Source organism: Anguilla rostrata, chromosome 10 (genome assembly GCF_018555375.3).
Source record: "Anguilla rostrata isolate EN2019 chromosome 10, ASM1855537v3, whole genome shotgun sequence".
In the NCBI taxonomy this organism is placed as follows: domain Eukaryota; kingdom Metazoa; phylum Chordata; class Actinopteri; order Anguilliformes; family Anguillidae; genus Anguilla; species Anguilla rostrata.
This window is the reverse complement of record NC_057942.1, coordinates 38,918,527-38,940,035: the sequence shown is the minus strand read 5'-3', so window position 1 is coordinate 38,940,035 and position 21,509 is coordinate 38,918,527. Positions and strand designations below refer to the sequence as shown.

The 21,509-nt window shown below is 48.9% G+C and overlaps 1 protein-coding gene across 2 annotated transcripts in view; it reads left to right on the top strand.

Moving 5' to 3' along the window:
- Window positions 1-12,088, top strand: part of efna5b (ephrin-A5b) — a 111,042-nt gene extending 98,954 nt beyond the window's left edge. Inside the window, exons 3-5 of one of the 2 annotated variants that reach the window (XM_064296974.1) lie at window positions 8,064-8,129; window positions 8,528-8,608; window positions 11,906-12,088. In XM_064296974.1, the coding sequence (XP_064153044.1) occupies window positions 8,064-8,129; window positions 8,528-8,608; window positions 11,906-12,027 (269 nt within the window). In that variant the 3' untranslated portion in view covers window positions 12,028-12,088. The remainder of the gene's footprint in view (window positions 1-8,063; window positions 8,130-8,527; window positions 8,609-11,905) is intronic. The other variant, XM_064296975.1, reaches the window with a different exon arrangement.
- Window positions 12,089-21,509: the final 9,421 nt, after the last annotated feature.

Sequence of the window (21,509 nt, the reverse complement as noted above, 5' to 3'; positions counted from 1 at the left end):
ACAACCATAATCTTAAGACCGGATGTATTATTTGCAAATACATAATTTAAAAGAGGCTGAGTAAGGATTTCAGCCTAATTAGGGTTTGTAATTAAGAGCAGATTCCGCGGACCGGCCTCCGGGACTCGAATGAGGCGCTTGACGTGACTCCGCAGACAGGAGGCCGCCCGGCGCGTTTCGATGTTACCTCTCATGTTACCCCCCCATGTTACCCCCCCATGTTACCCCCCCATTAATTACCTCAAAGCAGAGGGCTCTGAGGTGTTTTACTGTTCTGTTATTGGCCAGGAGGGGGCAGCTGGGCAGGAAGGTTCCAGAGCTGGTCTTGTGTCCCCGGTAACGTAACGTCAGGAGCTGGACGCCCCCCCCACCCCCCCCCCCCCAACGTGACGGCGTACGATCACCATGGCGCCCTCTCTCAGGGCTTATGGGGCGACTCGGCCCCACGATTCAACTGCCTGAAACTCCGTCAACAAACTTTGACTTTGCGACTGCAGTGAAACCCAGAAATAAAACAACTCTTTTCCGAGTACTCGCAGGTGTTGGTGGAGGGTGGGGGTGGGGGGGTGGAGCGGAGGTGGCGTAGCAGCGGGGGGGGGGCTGAGCCGGTCTCGCGGACCGTCAGGCGGCCGTTCGTAGGAGCGTTCTCTCAGGATCTCCACGATCTGGGCTTTCCGCGAGGGCATGGGAAACCCGCGGCCTCGGCGTTCGCGTACGAGCGCGGCGCGTTCGGGCCTGCGGGGGGGCGGCGGGGGGGCGTTGACGGTCCAATTAGAAGCCCTTAAGTGCCGGAAGCGCATCAGAGACCGGCGGCCACAGCGGCCCTCCAGGATTTGAGCGCGAAATCCCCGCTATCTTAAAGCCGTTTCGCCCGTCACGAGCGAATTTCGGGCATGAGAAAATAAAAGAGGGCGCGGTCTCCCTATCCGCCGCGCGATTGGTCAGTGTGGGGAAGCGGGGTGGGGGGGGGGGGGGCCCCGCGGGAAAAAGAGCCTTTCCTCTGTTCTCACGTTTGTTTTTTGTTTTGGGTTTTTTTTCATTCCTGCAATAGAAGCGCAGCCTAGAGAAGGGGCCGGGGAGAGGAAAGGCATTAGACCTGATTGATTTTTATATCTGGCCTTTGGGTAAAGATGAAGATGGCAGATTATCCCGAACAGGAGAGCCCCCCCCCCCCCCCCGTACGGTGCGCTCCTCGTCTCTGTTCCCCCGCGGGGAGCGGATCGAGGGAAGGTTTGATTTGTCGTCCTCTTGATGACATTACGCGGCCGGGGCCGTGGCCCCTCCCGCTCGTCCGAGCGGCCGAATCGGGTTAATCGAGGCGAGCGAGCGCCAGATAAAATCAAATTCGGCTCATAATTCTTATTTATTTATTTATTTATTTATTTGACAGCCAGGGTTTTTTTTTCCGGCCCCGGAAAAGGTGGGTTGTCCATCAAAAGGACGCTGCGTGATTTCTTATCTGGGTCTCTACAGCTCTCTCTCTCTCTCTCTCTATCTTCCGTTCCATTTCTCTCACTCCTTGCATCTTCTCTTTCTTCTTTCCCTTCACTATCTCCCTATTCTTCTGTTTCAATCTCTGTGTCCCTTCTCATTTCCTTCTCTCCACTCTATCACTTTATCTTTTCTTCTCGCTTTCCCCCTCTCATGTCTCTCTCTTCTCTCTCACTTTCAAGTTCTCACTTTTTCTCCTCTCTGTTTTGTCTCTCTCTCTCTCTCCTTCCCTCTGTTTTGTCTCTCTCTCTCTCCCTCTGTGTGTGTGCTTTCTCTGCGGGCGATAGCATAGACGCCTCTGCTCGGGCCCTTTGGGAAGAAACAGGAAGCGGCGTAATGCGCGGCACATCTGCGAGCGATTGGGGCGGGGTGTGTGAACAGTGTCGCGCCGAGCCGACGGACCTGGCTGCGGGCAAGGCCCCGCCCCCCCTCCTCCCCGGAGAGGGGGGGGGGGGTCGAAGGTCAGCGAGCACTGACAGCTTAAGTGAACTCTGGATCCCAAAAAATGCTTGAGGCTGCACATTTTTCTAATATAGGGAATCTGCAGTCTGATGCTAATCTGGAAAAGGGCTCGATGCCCAATATCAAAAGAGCCTTATTGTGAAGAATGTGTGTGTGTGTGTGTGTGTGTGTGAGGGAGAGAGAGAGGGAGAAAGAGAGAGAGGGAGAGAGAGAAGAGAGGAGGGCTCAGTTGCTTGAGGGAAAAACCGCAGGTGCGTTTTGCTGACCTGACTGGTCTGTATCCTATATTCTCATCATCTGTACACATTTAGTAATTTGTTGAGTAAATGTAAATGTGTGTGTGTGTGTGTGTGTGTGTGTGACAGGGGGAACGGAGGGAATGGTTTGTATATTTATGTGGTGGATGAGTCGGCTTAAACCTGCGGTTTGGATGCGCGCATTCAGCGCTAACAAGAATAGCGCGCTAGAAAATGGTTTATTTCCAGTCTTCTTCTCTTCAAACTCGATGTAATTTCGTTTGCACTCCTTCCTTCTGCGGTCATGTCGTACTCCCCCTCTGTACACTTCTTTGTGTGTGTGTGTGTGTGCGTGTGCGTGTGTGTTGCTGTGTGCGTGTGTATGCTTGTGTGCGTGTGCGTGTGTTGCTGTGTGCGTGTGCGTGTGTTGCTGTGTGTGTGTGTGTGTGTGTGTATTTGTGTGTGAGTGTGTGTGAGTGTGCATTTGTTGGACGGTCTTCCTCAAGGCTAGGTAATATCAGCCGTGAGAATCGGCAGGTTCGGAGCCCAATTAATAAATAAAGGAGAAAGGCCCGCCTTTCTCCCTGGATGCGCTCATTACTCATTAGCCGCTGACGTAAGTAACACGACACGTGTCGCCTGGAAAAAGGAAAAATAAGAGAAAAAAAAATCCACAAAAGAAGTTGTTTTTTTTTTTTGAACCACCCAGAAACTAATCATCACCTCCAGTTTTTTTTTTTTGGAGGGAAAGTGAGATCAAAACAGCCGTCTGAAGCGCGAGTATCGATTCGCCCGACTTCTGAAAGAGCGCACCAGTAGCACCGTTCCTAATGGGAGGGGGACTTAGCGGCTTAGCCGGATCCCGCAACGCAGGAACAACAGGTTTCTTTTCTTTCTTTCGTTCTTTCTTTCTTTTTTTCCGGGAAGGATGAGAGGGTTCTGATAGCGGGGAAGACGGACAAGCGTCTTCTTTCGTCTCCCCCTCTCTCTCTCTCTCTCTCTCTCTCTCTCTGGTACCCTTTCGTTTCTCCTTCCTGGTTCTTCCCCAGCAGGGTTCAGAGACATTGGGAAAAAATGGCCTATGAGTTTGAGGACATGAACCACAAATGACGAAGAGATTTTTTTTTTTTTTCCCATGATGCTCCCAAGATGCTCCACAGCTGTGACCTAACCCTTGTCACCCCCACTCACATCTTCTCACTCTCTCTCTCTCCATCTGCTTCCCTTTCTCACCTCCCCCTATTATTCACAATAAGTTCTTTCATTAATTCTCTCTCCATTTTTTCCCTCTTGCACATCTCACTTTTTAGCTCTACGTGATTTTTCCTGTAGCCCCACACTTTTCTTGAGTGTTTTTGGAAATTGTACTGTTTATCCCTATACGTTTCCATAACTTTTTATCACATGTGATTTAACACCGTTTCTGTGTTTTCACCTGTGATTTAACACCTTTTCTGTGTTTTCCCCTGTAGTTTAACACCTTTCCTGTGTTTTCCCCTGTAGTTTAACACCTTTCCTGTGTTTTCCCCTGTAATTGTAATTGAGCTTTTTCCTGTAGCCACACATGCTTCCCTGGGGTTTGCCCTGTTTGTGGCGCTTGCCAAGTGGTTTCCTCGGCGGCGACGTTGGCATGTCCGCTGGCAGCAGGAGTGGGGCGTTTTTTTTGGGCATCTCGGAGGGAAAAGTACCCGCTGCGTCTCGCCCGCTTGGGCCAAGTGCTGGTTTGAGTCAGGCAGACGGCTTCCTTTCCAAAAAAAAACCCCCGACCGGAGCAGCAGGGCAGAATTAAATCAGAGACAATATTGCTCGTGGGGAACCTTTTTTTCTTTTTTTTAAGGGCTGACAAACTGGTTGTGTTTCGGTGTGTACCAAGCGTTTAAGGGCATTTTAGGTTTAACCCTTCGACTCCCTGCAAACGTCGAAGATCAAAGGCAGAGTCAGGTGACCTGATTGATGCCAGATGGGGGTTCCACCAATCCGAGCGGAGACAGGCGTGCTCTGTGTTCCCGGGCGACCGCCTTTTGGAATGATACCTCACCATGAGAAATTCGAAAAGGTGGAGAGGGGGATTCTGGGAAAATCCATACTTGACCCCCCACGCTTTTCATGTAATTTTCTATGCGTTTAACTTGGGATCAGTTTGCTTTCCTGGTTCCTCTGCTCTGCCGCCAGACCCTCTGCGGCAGCCTGTGGGACCTTATGAGGCTGGGGAATGATGGGCTCTGTCCAACCAAAAACTTTCCCTGGGTTAACTGATTTTTGGACCCCCCCCCGGCCCCCCAGAGGACAAGCAGAAGTGTGCGTACATTACTGTATATATGCAGGGAATAATAAGGAATATATGCTACCATATACGTTTGATAAAATTGCGTGACGGTAAAATATGATCCGCGGGTGGCAAACTTGGACATCTGAGCTTCCTCCCGACACGGGCAGAAAATAGGAGCCTTCTCTGGGTTTGACACTCTTCCATCTGGAATACAACTTCAATTCTTTTGTGGTACTCAAACAGCATATTACTCTAAAAGCACTTCATTATCCTAGTCTCTCTCTGACTTTCTGTCTTTGTCCATTTCAATCAGGCATCTCAAGTAAATCCCAGCAGTAATTACTCTCTACCACTAGGGGCAGTAGAGAGGCAAAGGCCTTCAGTGTAGTTGCTGCTGTTAAAGCAGGGTTTTTAAATAGTGCTAACTGAACGTCGTATAATGTTACATTTTACTGGAGCCCTTCTCTCTTCATCCCCTCTTCTGATGAGTCACACAGGGTGAGGACACCCGGAGCGATGCTGCAATCCTGTAAAACTGGTCGCTTGGCTGGAGTTTTAAAATAAAAAAACTTTTAAGAAAAAAAAAAATTTACTTTTCATCCAGCAGCTCCCTCTGTTCTTCAGCGTTAGCATGCCCGCTAGCGTTTGTTAATTGTCGTCTGTAAATCGCGCTTGGCGTGCGGTTTCATTTACAGCTCCGCCGAGCGCTGTGGGGACAAATCCGGAGCCTAAAAAAAAAGCACCTGCTCCCGTTTCTGGGGGCGCCCCCCCCCGCGCGAATGCCGTTGGCCTTCGGGGGGGCGGCCGGTCAGGGACGGCCTGTTCGAGCGCGCTCGCCGATCGGGGGGAACGAGAATAGCAGGTGTTGATGTTACCGGCTGAAGAGGGGCGGGGGTTGGGGGGAGGGTGGGGAGAGAGAGAGCAGGCTCTTGCACGTCTGACGCGATTCTCCGAACGCACGGCGAAAAAACCGATACCCCACTCAGGCCCGTCTGAAGTGAGGATGACGAGGGTGTCGAGGCTCTCAGGACCGGCACCTCAGATCACAGACCCGAGTCAAGGAGGGAAATTCACACGGTTTGGTTTTTTTTTTCCCCAGACACTTTTTTGAGAGTCGTGGTCTCTGGAGAAAATTATCAACAGTTTTTTTCACGGTTTATTTTAAAGGTGAAGTAACCATTTGGAACTTTTTCTGGAAATAAATAAATTTCAGTTTAAAGGCATTTAATATGTGAAAAAGGTTCCTCTGGGACTTCATAACTATTAAACTCATATGAAAAGCAATGGGCCGTGTGGGGCTGAAGTATTAATTGGTGCGTCCGACCAAACACGATCCCTGAGTTCTGTTTGCTCCTCTGAGATGTTTTTCTGTGCTTTAGTGCATGTTTAGTTCTGCACTGAACCGTGCCGGTTTTAACCTTGCCATGTGACCCAACCCGGTTAGCAGTTTGGTCTAAATTTGGTCTAACTGTCTTTTCATAAAGAGGTAGCTGCGATAAACTGTGTTTATACTTAAGCTACACAATCACACACATGCATGCATGCACACACGCACAGGCACGCATAGACATGTACACACTCACGCACACACACACGCACACAGCACTGTGTGCTGATGGATCTCTGGAAGCTATGTTCAAAAGAATTATAAACACAGCTAATTAACGGGAAATGATAAGATCCTTAATTATCCATTAAACAACATAATGGTATACTTCATCCTTTTATTTTTTATTTATGCTTTTTGAATTTGTTTAAAAGCTCTGCAAAATTAGACAGCATGAACTTTCTTTGTAGTTCTTACTAAATATGTTTCATATTTTTGCTGCAGAAATTATGATGGAGTGTTCTGACACTCAGAGGAAAGACTTGGCCACTGTCCAGGCACCAGCAGACCATAATTATCTTCACCAGACACTTGGCTGCTGTTTCTATGGTGATCATATATGGTTTGGTTCCACAAGACCACAAGGGCTATCTTCATGCTCGTGTGTGCCTGTGTGTGTGTGTGCGTGTGTGTATGTGTGTGTGGCTGCGTGCGGTACAGTTTAGACTTTGATTTCCGTCAAAGGGGACTTTGAAGTTGCATTTAAGATTTCCACTTTGTGGAATAAAGAGGAAGAGGAGCAGGAGGAGGAAGATGACCTATCAACAGCACTTACGTTTCATGTCTGGGGCCCATAGTGTATTGGTGAGGGGGGAGGGTTTGTTGAATATTAAAACTTTATTTATACTGCTTAACACATGGGAGCGGGAGGGGGAGTTAATGAAAGGAGGAAGTCTACAGAGAGCGGACAATAGAGGCTGTGATGCTATAATTGGAGCGACAGTGAGGAGCTGAGGGAGGTGACCAGGCGGGGGGTATGGGGGATGGGGTGGGGGGGGGGGGGGGGGTTGGGCTCTGTATCCGAGCGATGAGTCCTGTCAGGCAGGAGAAGACAAAGAGCCCACAGCTGGGCCTGGGCCTGGGACGGGGGGGCTGAGGCTGTGAACATGGCGTTGGCCCGCTCCGCGTTGACTCCAGAGCGACGGGCACGGGTCCGTGGGCCAGAAGCACGCCGGAATGTTCTAAAGACTGCGTGCGCTGACAGAGGGATATTCAAATGGTGCGGGACCTGGGGAGGCCTCGTGGGGGGGGGTGGTTATGGAGGGGGGTATGGGGGGTGTACAGTGCGGCGACATGAAGGGCCGTCCACCATTTGGAGCACATGCGTGCCGCTCTGCTCCGCAGATGCTAGCGTGCTAGCTGCTAGCGCGTCTCGTCCCGTTTCAGTTTTGCACACGTTTGGTCGATTCTTTGTGCCGTTCCTTAATCCCGCTGCGACCCTGTCCGATCACGAACATCTGGCTGCATCTGGAAAGCGCCCGTCGTCAGGACTGCCTGATGTGACTGATTTTGACGCAGCAGAAATGAATAAGTAAAGCCGGGGGGGGGGGGGGGGTAGGTTTAAGGTTGAGTGAAACCTTGCTTCTCCTTTGTCCCCTTTTGTCACGCAACAGTTCTGACATCTTGTTCTGATAAACTGTCCAAAACTGCCCTTTGCCAAAAACGAATCAGACAGGCAAGACAGACAGACAGACAGAAGGACGTTTCCATGTTCCTGGCAGTCACAACAAATACAAATAATATGAACTATATAAAATACTATACAAAACGATATAAATATAGATGTAAATAATATTGGTAACTTTGATGGCAGCACGGTTCCCTGAGGTGAAAAATCGGACCTCGTTATTCGCACAAAGTGTGAAAAACATCGCTTATGTTAGCGGGGGTCTCCTACACACATCAACCCGAGGTCCACGGTCGCCGCTCCGCGCAGCCAGAGGTGCGATTAGCCTGCTGAGCTAGCGCCCAGGGTCGGCTGCCAAATGAACTAACGGCCGTCCTGCTGCTCCTCCAGCGCTGATGTCGAATTTCCGTAGCAGGCGTCTCACGCGCTGACTCCGATCTCCGAACTCCAGCACTAAACGCACATTCGGCCTAATCGTTTGTTATCGCGCATCGCTAACGACCAGCTCTCTCTCTCTCTCTCTCTCCCACCCCCCCCCTCCACCCCTCCACCCCCCACCCCCCTCCTCTGGCTGTCCGTCATGTTCTGCAGCGTCCACGATCGCGGAAAACGGGAGGAAGACATGTCTGAAGCTGAAGGTTTTTGTCCGAACATCAAGTAAGTCTCGTACCGCTAAAAAAGTAACTCGAACAAACAAAAAAAAAAAACGCATGGTTTCCTGTGCATTTTGGTAGAAAAATCTATGTACTTATATTTTGTTTTCTTTATTCTTAACATGTTTACGACAAAATAAAAAAAGCCTAAATACACTTGATAATGGTTGGTTAGCTGCAATGTACACTGTTGTTTTCATAGCTCATGACCGCTTTGTTACTGTGAATCTCTGGCAGTTTGCTGCTGTGTCTTTGACTTGCGTAAAGACGGATTGCAACTTTTTTTTTTTCTTTTTTTTTTTCCAGTGGTGTCATGAGCTTTTAGCGAAGGTTTTTCTTTTGAGGGGCGGGGTCACAAATGTCACTAACCTGTTTGGCTTATCGTCTCTATTTTTGTTTTAGACAGCTGTGTGAAAACTATAGGCGTTCATGATCGCGTTTTTGATGTTAACGACAAAGTAGACAATTCATTAGAACCAAGAGGTTAGTATGGCTTAGAAAATCTTCATTTAAAAAAAAAAGTGTAACCAGTGCTGATGTTCTTGTTCATCCAACACAAACACACACACACACACACACACATACTCTCACAAACACACTCCCAATTGCACATGCAGATCCTCACAAACAACACACAACACAACTACATCACATACATGTCACAACCAACTCGAACCTAAAGATTCTCACGCTAATATTACCAAGCCTGAGAAGACTTTCAAGAAATGCACACCATCACAACACCACACACACACACACCACACAACAACACACACACAAATCACCAAAACCAGCAGAACACCACACAACCACACACTCACACACACACACACACGCACACACACACTCACACACTCACACACACACACACACACCCTTTCCTCCTTTTGTTCGTTGCTGCTCGGTTCTCTCCCCTCCTAGCATGGTAGCATGGCCATCATGTTAGAAAAGCTTGGCTTTGCTTTGGCTTTGGCTGGCTCTGCTGTCCCGCTGCGGTCATGTCAATCACAGTCATCAATCAAGCGTCTTCACCCCTCATCTCAACCATCGATATCAGAACCAGAAACGCGTTCACGCTACGCGCTACCATCGGTGCTGGGAGAACCAGCCTTCACAAAAAAAGCCCCAAAATTGGGTGGGGTGTTGTTGTGCGAGCCAATCATAGTGTTTCAGTATTAATGCCAGGGCTCGCTTGATTGGGTTCAGTGTATGGTAGCTCCACCCACATTTGGGGTGGGCAAATGAAGGAGCGTAACTCTCCAATCCCGAGTCAGCACGTAGCGTGATCGTTCAGACAAACGGATGCATGTGAGCGCGTGCAGGAGCATGCTAGAGACATCAGGCACCTGGTAATGCTTCACTGCTTGCTTGAGACACCTGTTCAGTGACTCTCCTCCTGGCTGTGACTCATCCTGGCTGTGACTCCCCTCCTGGCTGTGACTCATCCTGGCTGTGACTCTCCTCCTGGCTGTGACTCATCCTGGCTGTGACTCTCCCCTTGACTCTGACCCGCAGCCAGCTGCATGCCCCTAACCTCACTCACCAATGCGTGTGACTCTGGTCGCTGTGGAGCGTGTCTTCTGGATGATTCTGGTTGTTCTGTCTGCCCGAGCTCCCTGCTGCTGCTGCTGCAGGAGAGAGAGAGAGAGGGGGGGAGTAAAAAATAAAAAAATAAAAACCCTGATCGTTAAGCCTGTCACATTTACCAGCCGTTCCGAATGGATTTCAGACCTGGCCGTAGATGGTCTCGACAGATTGAGCTAATTCGGTTTAACAACTGAATTATTAAAGACGTGCGCAGTCCCCGTCAGATTAATAAACAGGCGGAAAATTATTTTTTTTTAAACCGTGAAAGTTATTTTCCACAGCCATTGCTGATTTATGGTCATAAAATGGGGGGGGGGGGTCGTTAAGATCTCTTTCATGTACGCTATCGTATTTTATGCGTATAAATGCATAAAAACAGTCAGTTAAAGTGAAGAGGTCTGCTCTCTGCAGCGCTCTATCGTTCTTATTCAGTTTATTACAGTTTCCGTAGTATTAGGCCTGCCGTTTTGGCCACGCCTCCTTTTGTGTGAGGTCACTCAGGGCTTGGTGTATTTGGCACGCCCAGTACTGCGAGGGGGGGGTAGAGGGGCAGGCCTGGTGTATTTGGCATGCCCAGTGCTGCGAGGGGGGGGTAGAGGGGCAGGCCTGGTGTATTTGGCAGCCCAGTACTGCGGGCGGGGAGGAGCGGCTAGGGAGGGGGGGGTGGGTGTTGGGGGGAGGCCTGTGTATGTTGGCATGCCCAGTGCTGCGAGGGGGATTAGAGGGGAGGCCTGGTGTATTTGGCCATAGCCCAGTGCTGCTAGGGGGTAGTAGGGGTAGAGGGGAGGCCTGGTGTATTGGCATACCCAGTGCTGCGATGGGGGGGTAGGGGGATGAGGGGAGGCCTGGTGTATTTGGCATGCCCAGTGCTGTGAGGGGGGGGGGTAGAGGGGGAGGCCTGGTGTATTTGGCATGCCCAGTCGTCTCTCCTCTGGGTCTGGCTGCTGCATGCCCGACTGCCTGTGCCTTATCGCTGTGTAAGTGGGTGAGCACCCCCTCCGTCTCTCAGGGGGGGGGGGGGCATTCGTCTTTAGCTCTATCTGTTTCGCACCTGTCTGTCCTACCCCCCCCCCCCTGGGGGCAACTTTTCTCCCAACGGGACAACCCCCCCCTTTTCCTCCTCCCCGGGGGTACTTTCCTGCCACCTGATGCACATGGCGGCTAAACGGCGAATAACGGCGATCAGATTCTACTCCGTACAGCCTGAGGTCCTCGAGCGCGTTTCAGGCGCACAGCGTCGTCTTAGCCCAGATTAGATTTTTTGACTTTTGGATTAGGATTAGGATTATGTAAAAATGAAAAAATAAGGACTGCAGCTGCACCAAAAATTTTGATGTGAGTTTAAAAAAAAAAAAAAACTTTAGGGTCATACATGATACATCCAAATGAGATCATTGCTTAATTTGGAGGGAGGGGATTTTGGAATGCGTTCTGATTGATGTGATGATGCTTAACCATCAGCCTCTGTCAGCAACACAGGGAGTCTCGGTCCAGAGCGTGTGTGTGATGCTGTGTACCTGTATGTGTGTGTATGTGTGAGCGTGTGTGTGTTTTTGTGTTTGTGTGTATGTGTGTGTAAGTGTGTGTGTGTGTGTGTGTGTGAGTGTATCAGTGTGTGTGTGCCTGCGTGTGTGCGTGTATCAGTGTGTGTATGTGTGTATCAGTGTGTGTGCATGTGTGTTAGTGTGTGTGTTGGTGTGTGTGTGTGTATCAGTGTGTGTATGTGTGTGTGTATCAGTGTGTGTGTGTGAGTGTATCAGTGTGTGTATGTGTGTGTGTATCAGTGTGTGTGTGTGAGTGTATCAGTGTGTGTATGTGTGTATCAGTGTGTGTGCGTGTGTGTTAGTGCGTGTGTTGGTGTGTGTGTGTGTATCAGTGTGTGTGTGTGTGTGTATGAGTGTGTGTGTGTATGTGAGTGTATCAGTGTGTGTGTGTGTGTATGTGAGTGTATCAGTGTGTGTGTGTGTGTGTGTATCAGTGTGTGTATGTGTGTATCAGTGTGTGTGCGTGTGTGTTAGTGCGTGTGTGTGTGTGCCTTAGCCCTCCTGCTCTGACTCTGACTCTGACTCTGACTCTGACTCTGACTCTGACTCTGACTCTGGCTCTGACTCTGACTCTGACTCTGACTCTGGCTCTGACTCTGACTCTGACTCTGACTCTGACTCTGACTCTCTCTCTCTGTTCCTCCTCCAGACGACACGAGTCACGAATCGGCCGAGCCGTCCCGCGGCGACGGGAACTCGGCGGGCCCCCGGACAGCGGGGCCCCTGCTGGCCCCCGTCCTCGCCTGCCTCGCCGCCCTGCTGGCCTTGTAGCGCCTCGCACCGCCCGCGGAGAAGAGCCTTCTGGGAGCTGCGGATACCCGCTGCCGGGGGGGGGGGGGGGGGGTGGGGGTCGGGGTCAGGGGGTGGGGGGGGGGGGGGGGGGGGGGGTGCGCCTGCTCTCGAAGGAACACTTTTTTTTTTGCGCGGATATTTGGGGTGATCTCTCTCGGTCCCGTGATCGGGGCCCGACGACGCCAGAGGCTAAAACACGGTTCCCGCTAAACTTCTCCGCTGAGACGCCAAATCCTCCTTATTCTCAGTGACTCTTATTTTCCTGTGAGGTCACACCCCCCCCCCCCCCCTCCTCTCCAGCCTTATCTACCTACTCATGCTCACATGCGCAGTCCTACACACACACACAAACACGCACACACACACACACACAAGCCTGGACCACCCTGTGCACTAGCGCCCCCATTAGGTCGAAATTTAGCTCAGAGACACCAGAGACCTTGAATTTGCCCCTCCCCTGCCCCTCAGTGCATTTTGGTTCAGAAATTAAACTGTTGTCAATGGAGAAGAACTATGCGAAGGGAGGGGCTTCTTGTGTATATGTGAGGGGATGGATGGCCAGATTAGGCTAATGACTCAATGGTGACCAGCCAATCAGAGTGTGAGGGAGGCGGGCCAAAGACGTGGCTCTTTTCTGATAACTTAAAGTACTTATGGAAAGTCCCCCAATGGCTGCTGGGTAAGACTATTCTTGCATGGTAGCTGTTTGGGGTGGGAAGGGTGGAGGGGAGTGGGGAGGGGGGTAACAGGAAAAAGAAAATGATCAGATCAAGCATAAAGAACATAATAATCTCTCTCTCACTTCCCCCCCCTCCTCCACTGGTGCATACTTTAGTGAGACTTGTAAAAAAAAAAAGAGATCAATATTTTTTAAGATTAATTAATGTGGAACAAATCAACCAGGCATGGTTAATGGGGGGTGGGGTGGGTAGGGTGGGATTTGGGGGAGGAAGGGGGGGGGGGAGTTGGATTTAATTTCTATTCGCTCTTTTGTGTGAGTCTTTATAAAATAGACTTAAAAAAAAGACTGCATTCTAAAGTATTTTGTCAGGTGCAAAAAAAAAAAAAAAAAAAAAAAAAGGACCGGCGAATCTATTTTGCTATTCTCAGCCGTCACGCCTCCCCTCCTGGAGTCTCTGGTGGGGTTCGGTCAAGGAAACTATAACCACGGCAACGGCGTTTCCAGGAAGTGTGTCTGCTCCACATTCTCAGACTCTCACGCTTTTTCAAAATTGCATTAGAAAGTTGCCGGCGGTAACGATCGTGTTACACCGGGAACACGCCCGTTCAGACTTTCTTTTTATTATTTTTCATTTCCATCCATTTGTTTGTGTTTTTTTTTCCCCCTCCCTGAAAAAAATGTCAACCGTTTCTCAGAATATTTTTTTCTGAGAAAGATCTTTGTTAGAGATAACTGAGTGATGCAGGGGACCAGATGAAGCATCGGGTTTAAACAGTAGTTTTTTGTTGTGGCTTTCTCTGCTGCTGCTGCTTGTCCTCGCAATTAAACTATTTCTTTAAAGAGATTTTTTTGTTTGTGTTTCACATAATTATTTCCGGAACGTCCGGTTGAGAGGGCAGTGCAGCGCTCTCGAGCGATGGTACTCGTTACCTTCAAAGTCGTTTTTTTTTATTTTTTTTTTCTCCCTCTAACCTTAACCACGACCTGTGAGGCATTCTCTTGTGTGCTGTTGCTATGGATACCGGGCTCCACAGTCCTGTAGTAATCTACCCTATATCACCTTTAAGGACAGGTACAGGTACACTGCATGTTCTGTGACTTTTGCAGGCTGTCTCTCAGTGATCACAGCACGGTTCCGTCTAATTGACTGTAAGACAAACGCAGTATTCTTACAGCGTCAAATAAAACCCAGTTCCACACATCTCGGCTGAGAGTGGCATGAAGAGTTTTTTTTCTGGTGGCAAGTTACTTTAAAATCACACTGACACACAGTTGGCAGAGAAGTTAAATAAATAAAATAAAATGAAATACAGAAATGGAAATAGGTATTTTGGTTGTCAGCGGGAGACCGGATGCCTGGTGCGGATCGGAGCTGTTGTTACAGGTTGCCGAGCGGAACCGGTTGTTGGAGGGTTCGAGCGGAGGGGGGTGAATGGTGGGGGGGGGGGAGGGGGGAGGGGGAGGCACCATCAGCCACTAGTGTTACTGGTTTAACCCTTTCAAGAGTAGGTTTTTATGGAATGTTTTATTTTTTCTAAGTCAGTGTTCTAGAACTCCGTTGCTTTCAGTTACCGGTAGCGATTGTGACATCAGCATTTAGAATGTTCCGTTAAGGACATTCCGGTCACATATGTGTGATCTCAACACCGTAAAGGGTTGAGTGTCCCTGTAACAAGCCTCGGAGTGGCTGACCAGAGGACCCCGCGAGGGCTGGTGAAAGTTTCCTTCTGGAATCAAAAATAAGTTGAGCGTCTGAGGGGAGAAGGGGGGTGAGGAGGGCGAGCGGGTGGTTCTCTGTGGAGATTTAAGGCCACAGTGACCTCGCTGTTACAGAGGACATTGCCCCAGTGAGTCGCATTGGTGGGTGGGCACTTTTCAGTTTCGAACAAACTTCACCGACACCTGTATAACCGGGGGGTAAGCGCTTTGTGTTTTTTTTTTTTTGTTTGTCTGTTTGAATTATTTTCCCCCGTTGTACTAGTGTGCCCAAAGCCTTATTTTATTTTATTTTGCTTACCTTAAAAAGTCACATTCAAAAATCCAGAAGTGCAGCGCCCCCTGTGGAGAGTTTGTATTTCCTGGGGCGACATCTCCATTGTTCATTTTTTTATTTTTTTTATTTTGCTGTTGTTGTTCTGTTTATGGCAGCAGTGCTATTACAAGACGACAGCTGCTCCCGGTTGTGTGGGACTGCGGGAGGAAGTTCGGGTCTAGAACGGAGGCTTTAGGAGCAGGCTTTAGGAACGTTTTTCTCAAACGTTGAGAAAAAGTGATGGTTTCTGCACGGGCGGTGATCTGCTGTTTCAGATAAAGAACGACAAGTTCTGGGGTTTTTTTTTTTTTTACCTTGTCATCACCGCTACCCTTATTGTTGTTATTATAATTATTGATATTATTATTATTAGTATGATCATCGTCATTATTTGTACATGCTTCAAACAGGGAAATACGGATACACACATTTAATGGATACTATGTATCCTACCTAGTCTATAATATAACAGGTAGTGTTAGATTGATAGTACTTGGTTTTTGTACCTTTCTGGAGGCTGAAAAGAAAAAAAAACGTGACACTTCATTGTTAAAACTGTATTACTAGCAAAGAACCTCTTGTTGTAAATACTGTTTGATATTAAAGTATTCATTTGATTCTTATGTCTTTTATATAATAAAAAAAGGAAGGTACAAGGTAGAATCTGTGGATGGTAACTCGGAGTTTGCTCATCTGTACCGTCGTCGTCGATGCTTGACGGAGATTGGCAAATCTCAGGACTGCGGCCTTCCCCTGGACAGCAGTGGACTTGTTAAAGCGTGGAGCCAAAGGGGGTGGATTTGGGGGTGGGACTATTCCAGAATATGCTCCACCCAGTGAACCCCCCCCCCCCCCCCCAGCCACCCACGCCTACCCCACATTCACTCGCCCCCTCTCCCCCCACCACCATCACCTTTTTCGAGGGGTTTTTGGAAGGAAGGAAAGCACATGGACGTTTTTTTTGGGTGTACTTACTTTTTTTGTGTGTGTGTCTTAAACGTTGATGGAACTGTTGGAGCCAGGAGACGTACGGAAGCATGTTGACTTGTGAAGATTACCCCCCCTCCCCCCCCCCAGGGACAGATTTGAGCGAAGGATTACCGCCACTTTCATGTTTGGCATGCGCATGGACACGATGCAGAATTAAAAGAAAAGAAGTCTGTTGGTAATTTGGTAATGTTTTTTATTTTATTTTTTATTTTTGAATTTGAACAAATGTTCGTTTTTTTTTAAAGGAACTGTGAGGTGTTTTGAATTTTCTTCACCACGTTGTGCGTCAGTATCAGAGAGAGCTGAAAAGGATTGCTGGGTTTACCTGTGACCTGCTGGGTTACCTGTTACCTGCCAGGTCACAAACAAAAATAATACATATTACCTGCTTCATTATTTTACATTTCTCTTGTGGGGAAGGGGCATCGGGAAGGGGTGCTGTTCTTATACATAACAGAGATGAACTCACTCCTAAACTCTACTTGTTGCAGAATGCAGTATATTTGCCTGTCTGTGTGTACCTTGTTTCTGTGAATGTGTTTGTGTGTACCTTAACGTGTGTGTAGCTGTTTGTGTATCGTGGTTGTGCTGTGTGTGTTGTGTATGTGTGTTGTTGTGTAGTGTGTGTGTGTGTCGTGTGTGTGTATGTGTGTGTGTGTGTTTGTGTATGTGTGTATGCGTGTAGGCGTGCATGTGTGTGTACATCTATGTATGTGTGTGTATGTGTGTATGTACGTGTATGTATCTGTGTGTGTGTGCGTGCGTGCGTGTGTGTGTGTGTGTGCGTGTGGGTGTGTGTGTGCGTGTGCGTGTGTGTGCGTGTGGGTGTATGTGTGTGTGTGTGTGTGCGTGTGTGCATGTGTGCGTATTTGTGTATGTGTATCTGTGTATGTGTGTGTGCGTGCGTGTGTATGTGCGTGGGTGCGTGTGTGTGTGTGTGTGTGTGTGTGTGAGTCTCTCAGAGCCTCTTTGGCAGTGCTGAGTGTTTCCCAAGCCTGTCCCCTCCAGCTTTTCTGTCGCAAAACAAATCTGCTGAATAGACTGTCTGCCTTTGTGTGAGCAGTGTTACTAGATGCTGGAGAGTCTAAGGTTACCCAGGAGGCCTAGCTCTGCCCCCCCCACCCCCCACCCCCACACCGCCCCTCCAGTCTGAACCCAGAGTCTCTCATTCTGTGCACAGAGACCTTATCAATCAATCAATGCGCCCCCTCACACCCACAACCCCCCCCCCCCACCCCTAACCCACCCCCCGTCTGTACTGAGAGTCTCTCATTCTGTGCACAGAGACCTTATCAATCAATCTACGTGCCCCCCCCCCCCAGCCAGCTTTTGCTTACTGGTGCCGCAGTGACCAGCTTTTTCAAGTATATAAACATTAAAAAAAAAAAAAAAAAATCCGAAAGGTCTGTATTTGTATATACACGTGTCTGAGCAACTATGAATAATGATAATAAAAAAATGGAAAACAACGAAACATCGCTTTCTTTGTCTTTGGTAATTGTCGTCAACGTTTTTTTCTTTTTTTATTCCTCTGTTATTATTTTATTGAGAGGCAGCTGGTGATTGTTCAAACAAATATGAACATTAGAATAAGACAGAATGCCTGGTGACGGCTGTTTGGAATGACAATGGTTCAGACTGATTGTCTTTATTAATTGTGTCATGCAAAGCCATTTATAATGTCTGCACTCACGGCACTGTGTGTATTATTATAGGTGAGTGGCAATTGTTCAAAGAAATGCAATTAGTGTGAGTTATAATCATTCAGAGAAACATTATGAAGTTTGAATTAAAGAGAATGGCCAGAAAACATAGAGACTGGCATATGTAAAGCAGAAATATTTAAATACACACCCCCCCCCCGTCAGCCCCCCATTTTTTAATCAATGTGGAAGCTGTATTTCAAACGGGTAAATGAATGAGCTATAGCTGTTCTGATGGGAGGGGCAGTGGAAGGGGAGGGGGGGGGTGATGTTCATATTTGTAAATCACTTTGCCGTCCAGTTAATCACAACTGTGCTAATTACCGCTGTAAAATCAAGCCAGCGGACAAATAGCAGATCAGCACGCTCCAGTAATTATTCGCCAGGGATGCACGAGGCGCACATTTTCAAATATTGTTAATATTATATTTTATTTAGGCGAGGAACGGCAGTGCAGGCCAGGCTCCTCCCCCCTCCCATGCAGACGACCAATCATCACCGCTCGCCTCTGACGTGGGTCGGCCTCGCACTGGCTTACAGAACAGATTTTTTATTTTATTTTTTTATACTCTACTACTTACCTGATGTTCAGCTGTGTGTTCTTAACACTGAAACTTATGTCTTCCTGGCCGAACGTTCCATTTCTGCGCCTCATGAATATTCATGAGGGAGGCGTGGCAGAGTGCAACGCCCATGGAGACGGATGTTCTGCCCTGCAACACATCTCTGGAAAATCTAATATCTGGGCCAGTCTGAGGAACCCGTGATTGTAGTCACCTGTGGAGATTGGGGCCCGATTTCGAATGGGCCTCTGGTATCCATGCCGAGTCGGGAGTGGGGGGGTGAGGGGCAGGTTTAGTGACCCTTGGGTTTGGTGGCCCTAAAGAATGTTGTTGTGGCCCCTAAGTGGTCAAACATAAATCACACCCACCACTTAAACTTGAATTGTGCAGCCCCGGGTTGGTTAGACCTCATATCCGCTACTGTGAGGGCCCCCGCTTGCCACTAGGTTGTAGGGTGTTGTGTGATAGCTTGTTGTGGTTGTAGGTTGTTGTGTGATACTGATAGCTTGTTGTGGTTGTAGGTTGTTGTGTGATACTGATAGCTTGTTGTGGTTGCAGGGTGTTGTGTTATATCTTGTTGTAGTTGTAGGGTGTTGTGTGATACTGATAGCTTGTTGTGGTTGCAGGGTGTTGTGTTATATCTTGTTGTAGTTGTAGGTTGTTGTGTGATACCGATAGCTTGTTGTGGTTGTAGGGTGTTGTGTTATATCTTGTTGTAGTTGTAGGTTGTTGTGTGATACTGATAGCTTGTTGTGGTCGTAGGGTGTTGTGTGATACTAATAGCTTGTTGTGGTTGTAGGGTGTTGTGTGATACTGATAGCTTGTTGTGGTCGTAGGGTGTTGTGTGATACTGATAGCTTGTTGTGGTCGTAGGGTGTTGTGTGATACTGATAGCTTGTTGTGGTTGTAGGGTGTTGTGTGATACTGATAGCTTGTTGTGGTTGTAGGGTGTTGTGTGATACCATCTGCTGGTCATATCTGCTCGAATGTGGCAGGGGAATTTTGGGCCCGTAGGGACCAGTAATCTATCTGTTCCCTTCTCTGCATTAGTGGGGCATTTCTTTCTCTCTCTCTCTCTCTCTCCCTCTCTCTCTCTCTCTCTCTGTTGAACCACGGCCTGTTGCTGCCCACACATGCTAACAGCAGCTAGCCAGCTCACATCGCCAAAATCCCGGGCTGCTGGCCTGGGGAACCCATCGCACTGTCCCCCCCTTCCTCTAGGGGGCACCATCACTCTCTGTAGCGCTCACTGCATGCGCCCCCATCGCACCCCCGAGCTCTCGAAATTACCCCGGCGGGGGGTTCTGCTGACCCCTCAGATCTGTCCGGGGTTTGCCACCCCGGGGGGGGGGTCAACCCATGCCTGTGCGGAATTATAAATTGCGCAAGGCATGCTGGGCAATCAGCAGAGGAACTCTGGGATAGGGGTATTGTGGCGGAGGCCAGATTTTTACCCAGGAACCCCGCCGTGTGGCTCTCCGTGGAGAGAGGGAGAGAGAGGGAGGGAGAGAGCGAAAGAATGGCGGTGTCATTTCTTTTTTAATTATCTGGGGGGCGCTCACGTCCCGACCCCCGGCCCGCCCTAAATGACACGGCGGCGGGAGAGCGGCGGGGAGCCGGGCGGCGGCGTTTACGGGGGCCGCCGCGTGATGGACGCCCCGCCGTACGCGACTCCGCGGTCGCCGGGGCCGACGGAGCGCGACTCCGCCCAACGCGCCCGACCGCCGTGTTCCGTGGGGCCGTCGCGAGCGAGTCCCCTCCGCCCCCCCCCACCCCGCCCCCCAAACGAAACGCCATTACAGCGCTGTAATGAAGACACCGTGGACGGGTCTGAGATGGAGGGGGGGGGGTAATTGAGCTCCTCAGAAGGGTGCGAGGGGGGCCCGGCTCTGTCTCCCCTGGGTTTGTTTGGAGAGTTCGTTGTCATGAGAACAATCGCCTGAGTGACGGGGCTCTGAATGATGCAATCACGCCGTCTCTCTCTCTGTCGCCCGTTAAAAAGGTCATAAATCACACAATTACATCGCAGTCAAGTGAACAGATATATATATATATATATATATATATATATATATATACTGTTTTTAAAACTGTAATAAATAAATGTAAATGCCTCAGAGGCCGAGCACAGTCAGCCAAGCCGACAAGCTCGCTGGCAGTGGGAAACAGAAAACAGATCGTTATGCGCAGGTCTCTGAAATAAATATATACATTTAGATATAAATACAATCTCAGTAAAAGGCGTAATTATTGCATTTTTATAAGGTATGTACAGGAACGGGAGCTTTGGCTTCAGTTATAAAAGAGCCAGGTAAATTCAAGGTCAGGTGACACTCTTGGTGAGGGTAACCTTTGACCCCTGGGGAGGGAGCCAGGACAGAAACCGTCTCGTTGGGAGAATAACCTCAACCTCGTTAGCATTGTCTTTAGCATAAACAGCAAGGGGGGGGTGGACCTCGGAGAGGACAGAGACCCCCCACCCCCAAAAAATGTTCACAGGTGTCATCATGACAAACTGCCCAAAAAAGTCAAGTCCACACTCATGATGGGACCCCAGATGCGGACTACAACCCCAACACTGACATGGGAGGGGGGGCGTGGCTTTGAACATTGTTGCTAATGGAATGAGGGGGGGGGTGCATGGGGTGCTGTGGTCCCCCCCCGATCCCCATCCTCTTTGATCCGGAGCAGGCAGCCCCACACTCCCCCCCCCCTCCCCGCCCGCCCCCCGTGTTTGAGGTACAGCTCTGTAAAGAGAAGAACCTGAGGGGCAGGCTTTGTCAGGAGAGAATTGTCAGGATTTTCACCGCTCTGCAAACATCATCCTTATTTCTTGTTTGAACAACCTGACGGGGAAACCGTCGGGTGAATAATGAAAATCCGACGGCACGTCTACCTGACAAAACGTTTGTTCAACAGCATCTCGCCGTAACACAGAGGCGTGCTTCCTGGTTTCAGCGACTGCATTTCCTCCTTACATCACCCAGAGATAAACTGTATTTAGACTCAAGCCGATATTATATTACTCACTATTAAAGACAAATAAAATCCAGCATTAGAAATTAAGGGTTTTCTTAGGCACCTACGTAGTAACCCAGAACTATGGATCTCGTCCTTGACTTTGAGTAGAGACATTTACGAGACCAGGAAGAGATGGTTTTATACTCCTATGATTATCAATGACATCAACATTCAAACTCATGACATAAGAAACCACACGCAAGACTCCTTCATTTAAAAAAAAAAAGAAAAGTTTTTTTAAACATCTCTTTAATAACCTCTTTGTGGTTTTGGGGAGCGCGGGCCTAAAAGTAATCGTGGAGTCACGGTTAAATAATCTTAGTTGTTATCAGAAATTGGTTTCCTCTCTTTGTTTTTCAAGGGCAGTTTTTGTTCCGCCGAGTTATTTTCAATGACACTCTTCGCCATCTTCATCGAGGTTATGAAAAATGGAGGTCAATCTCTACCTCCCCCCCCCCCCCCCCCCCCCC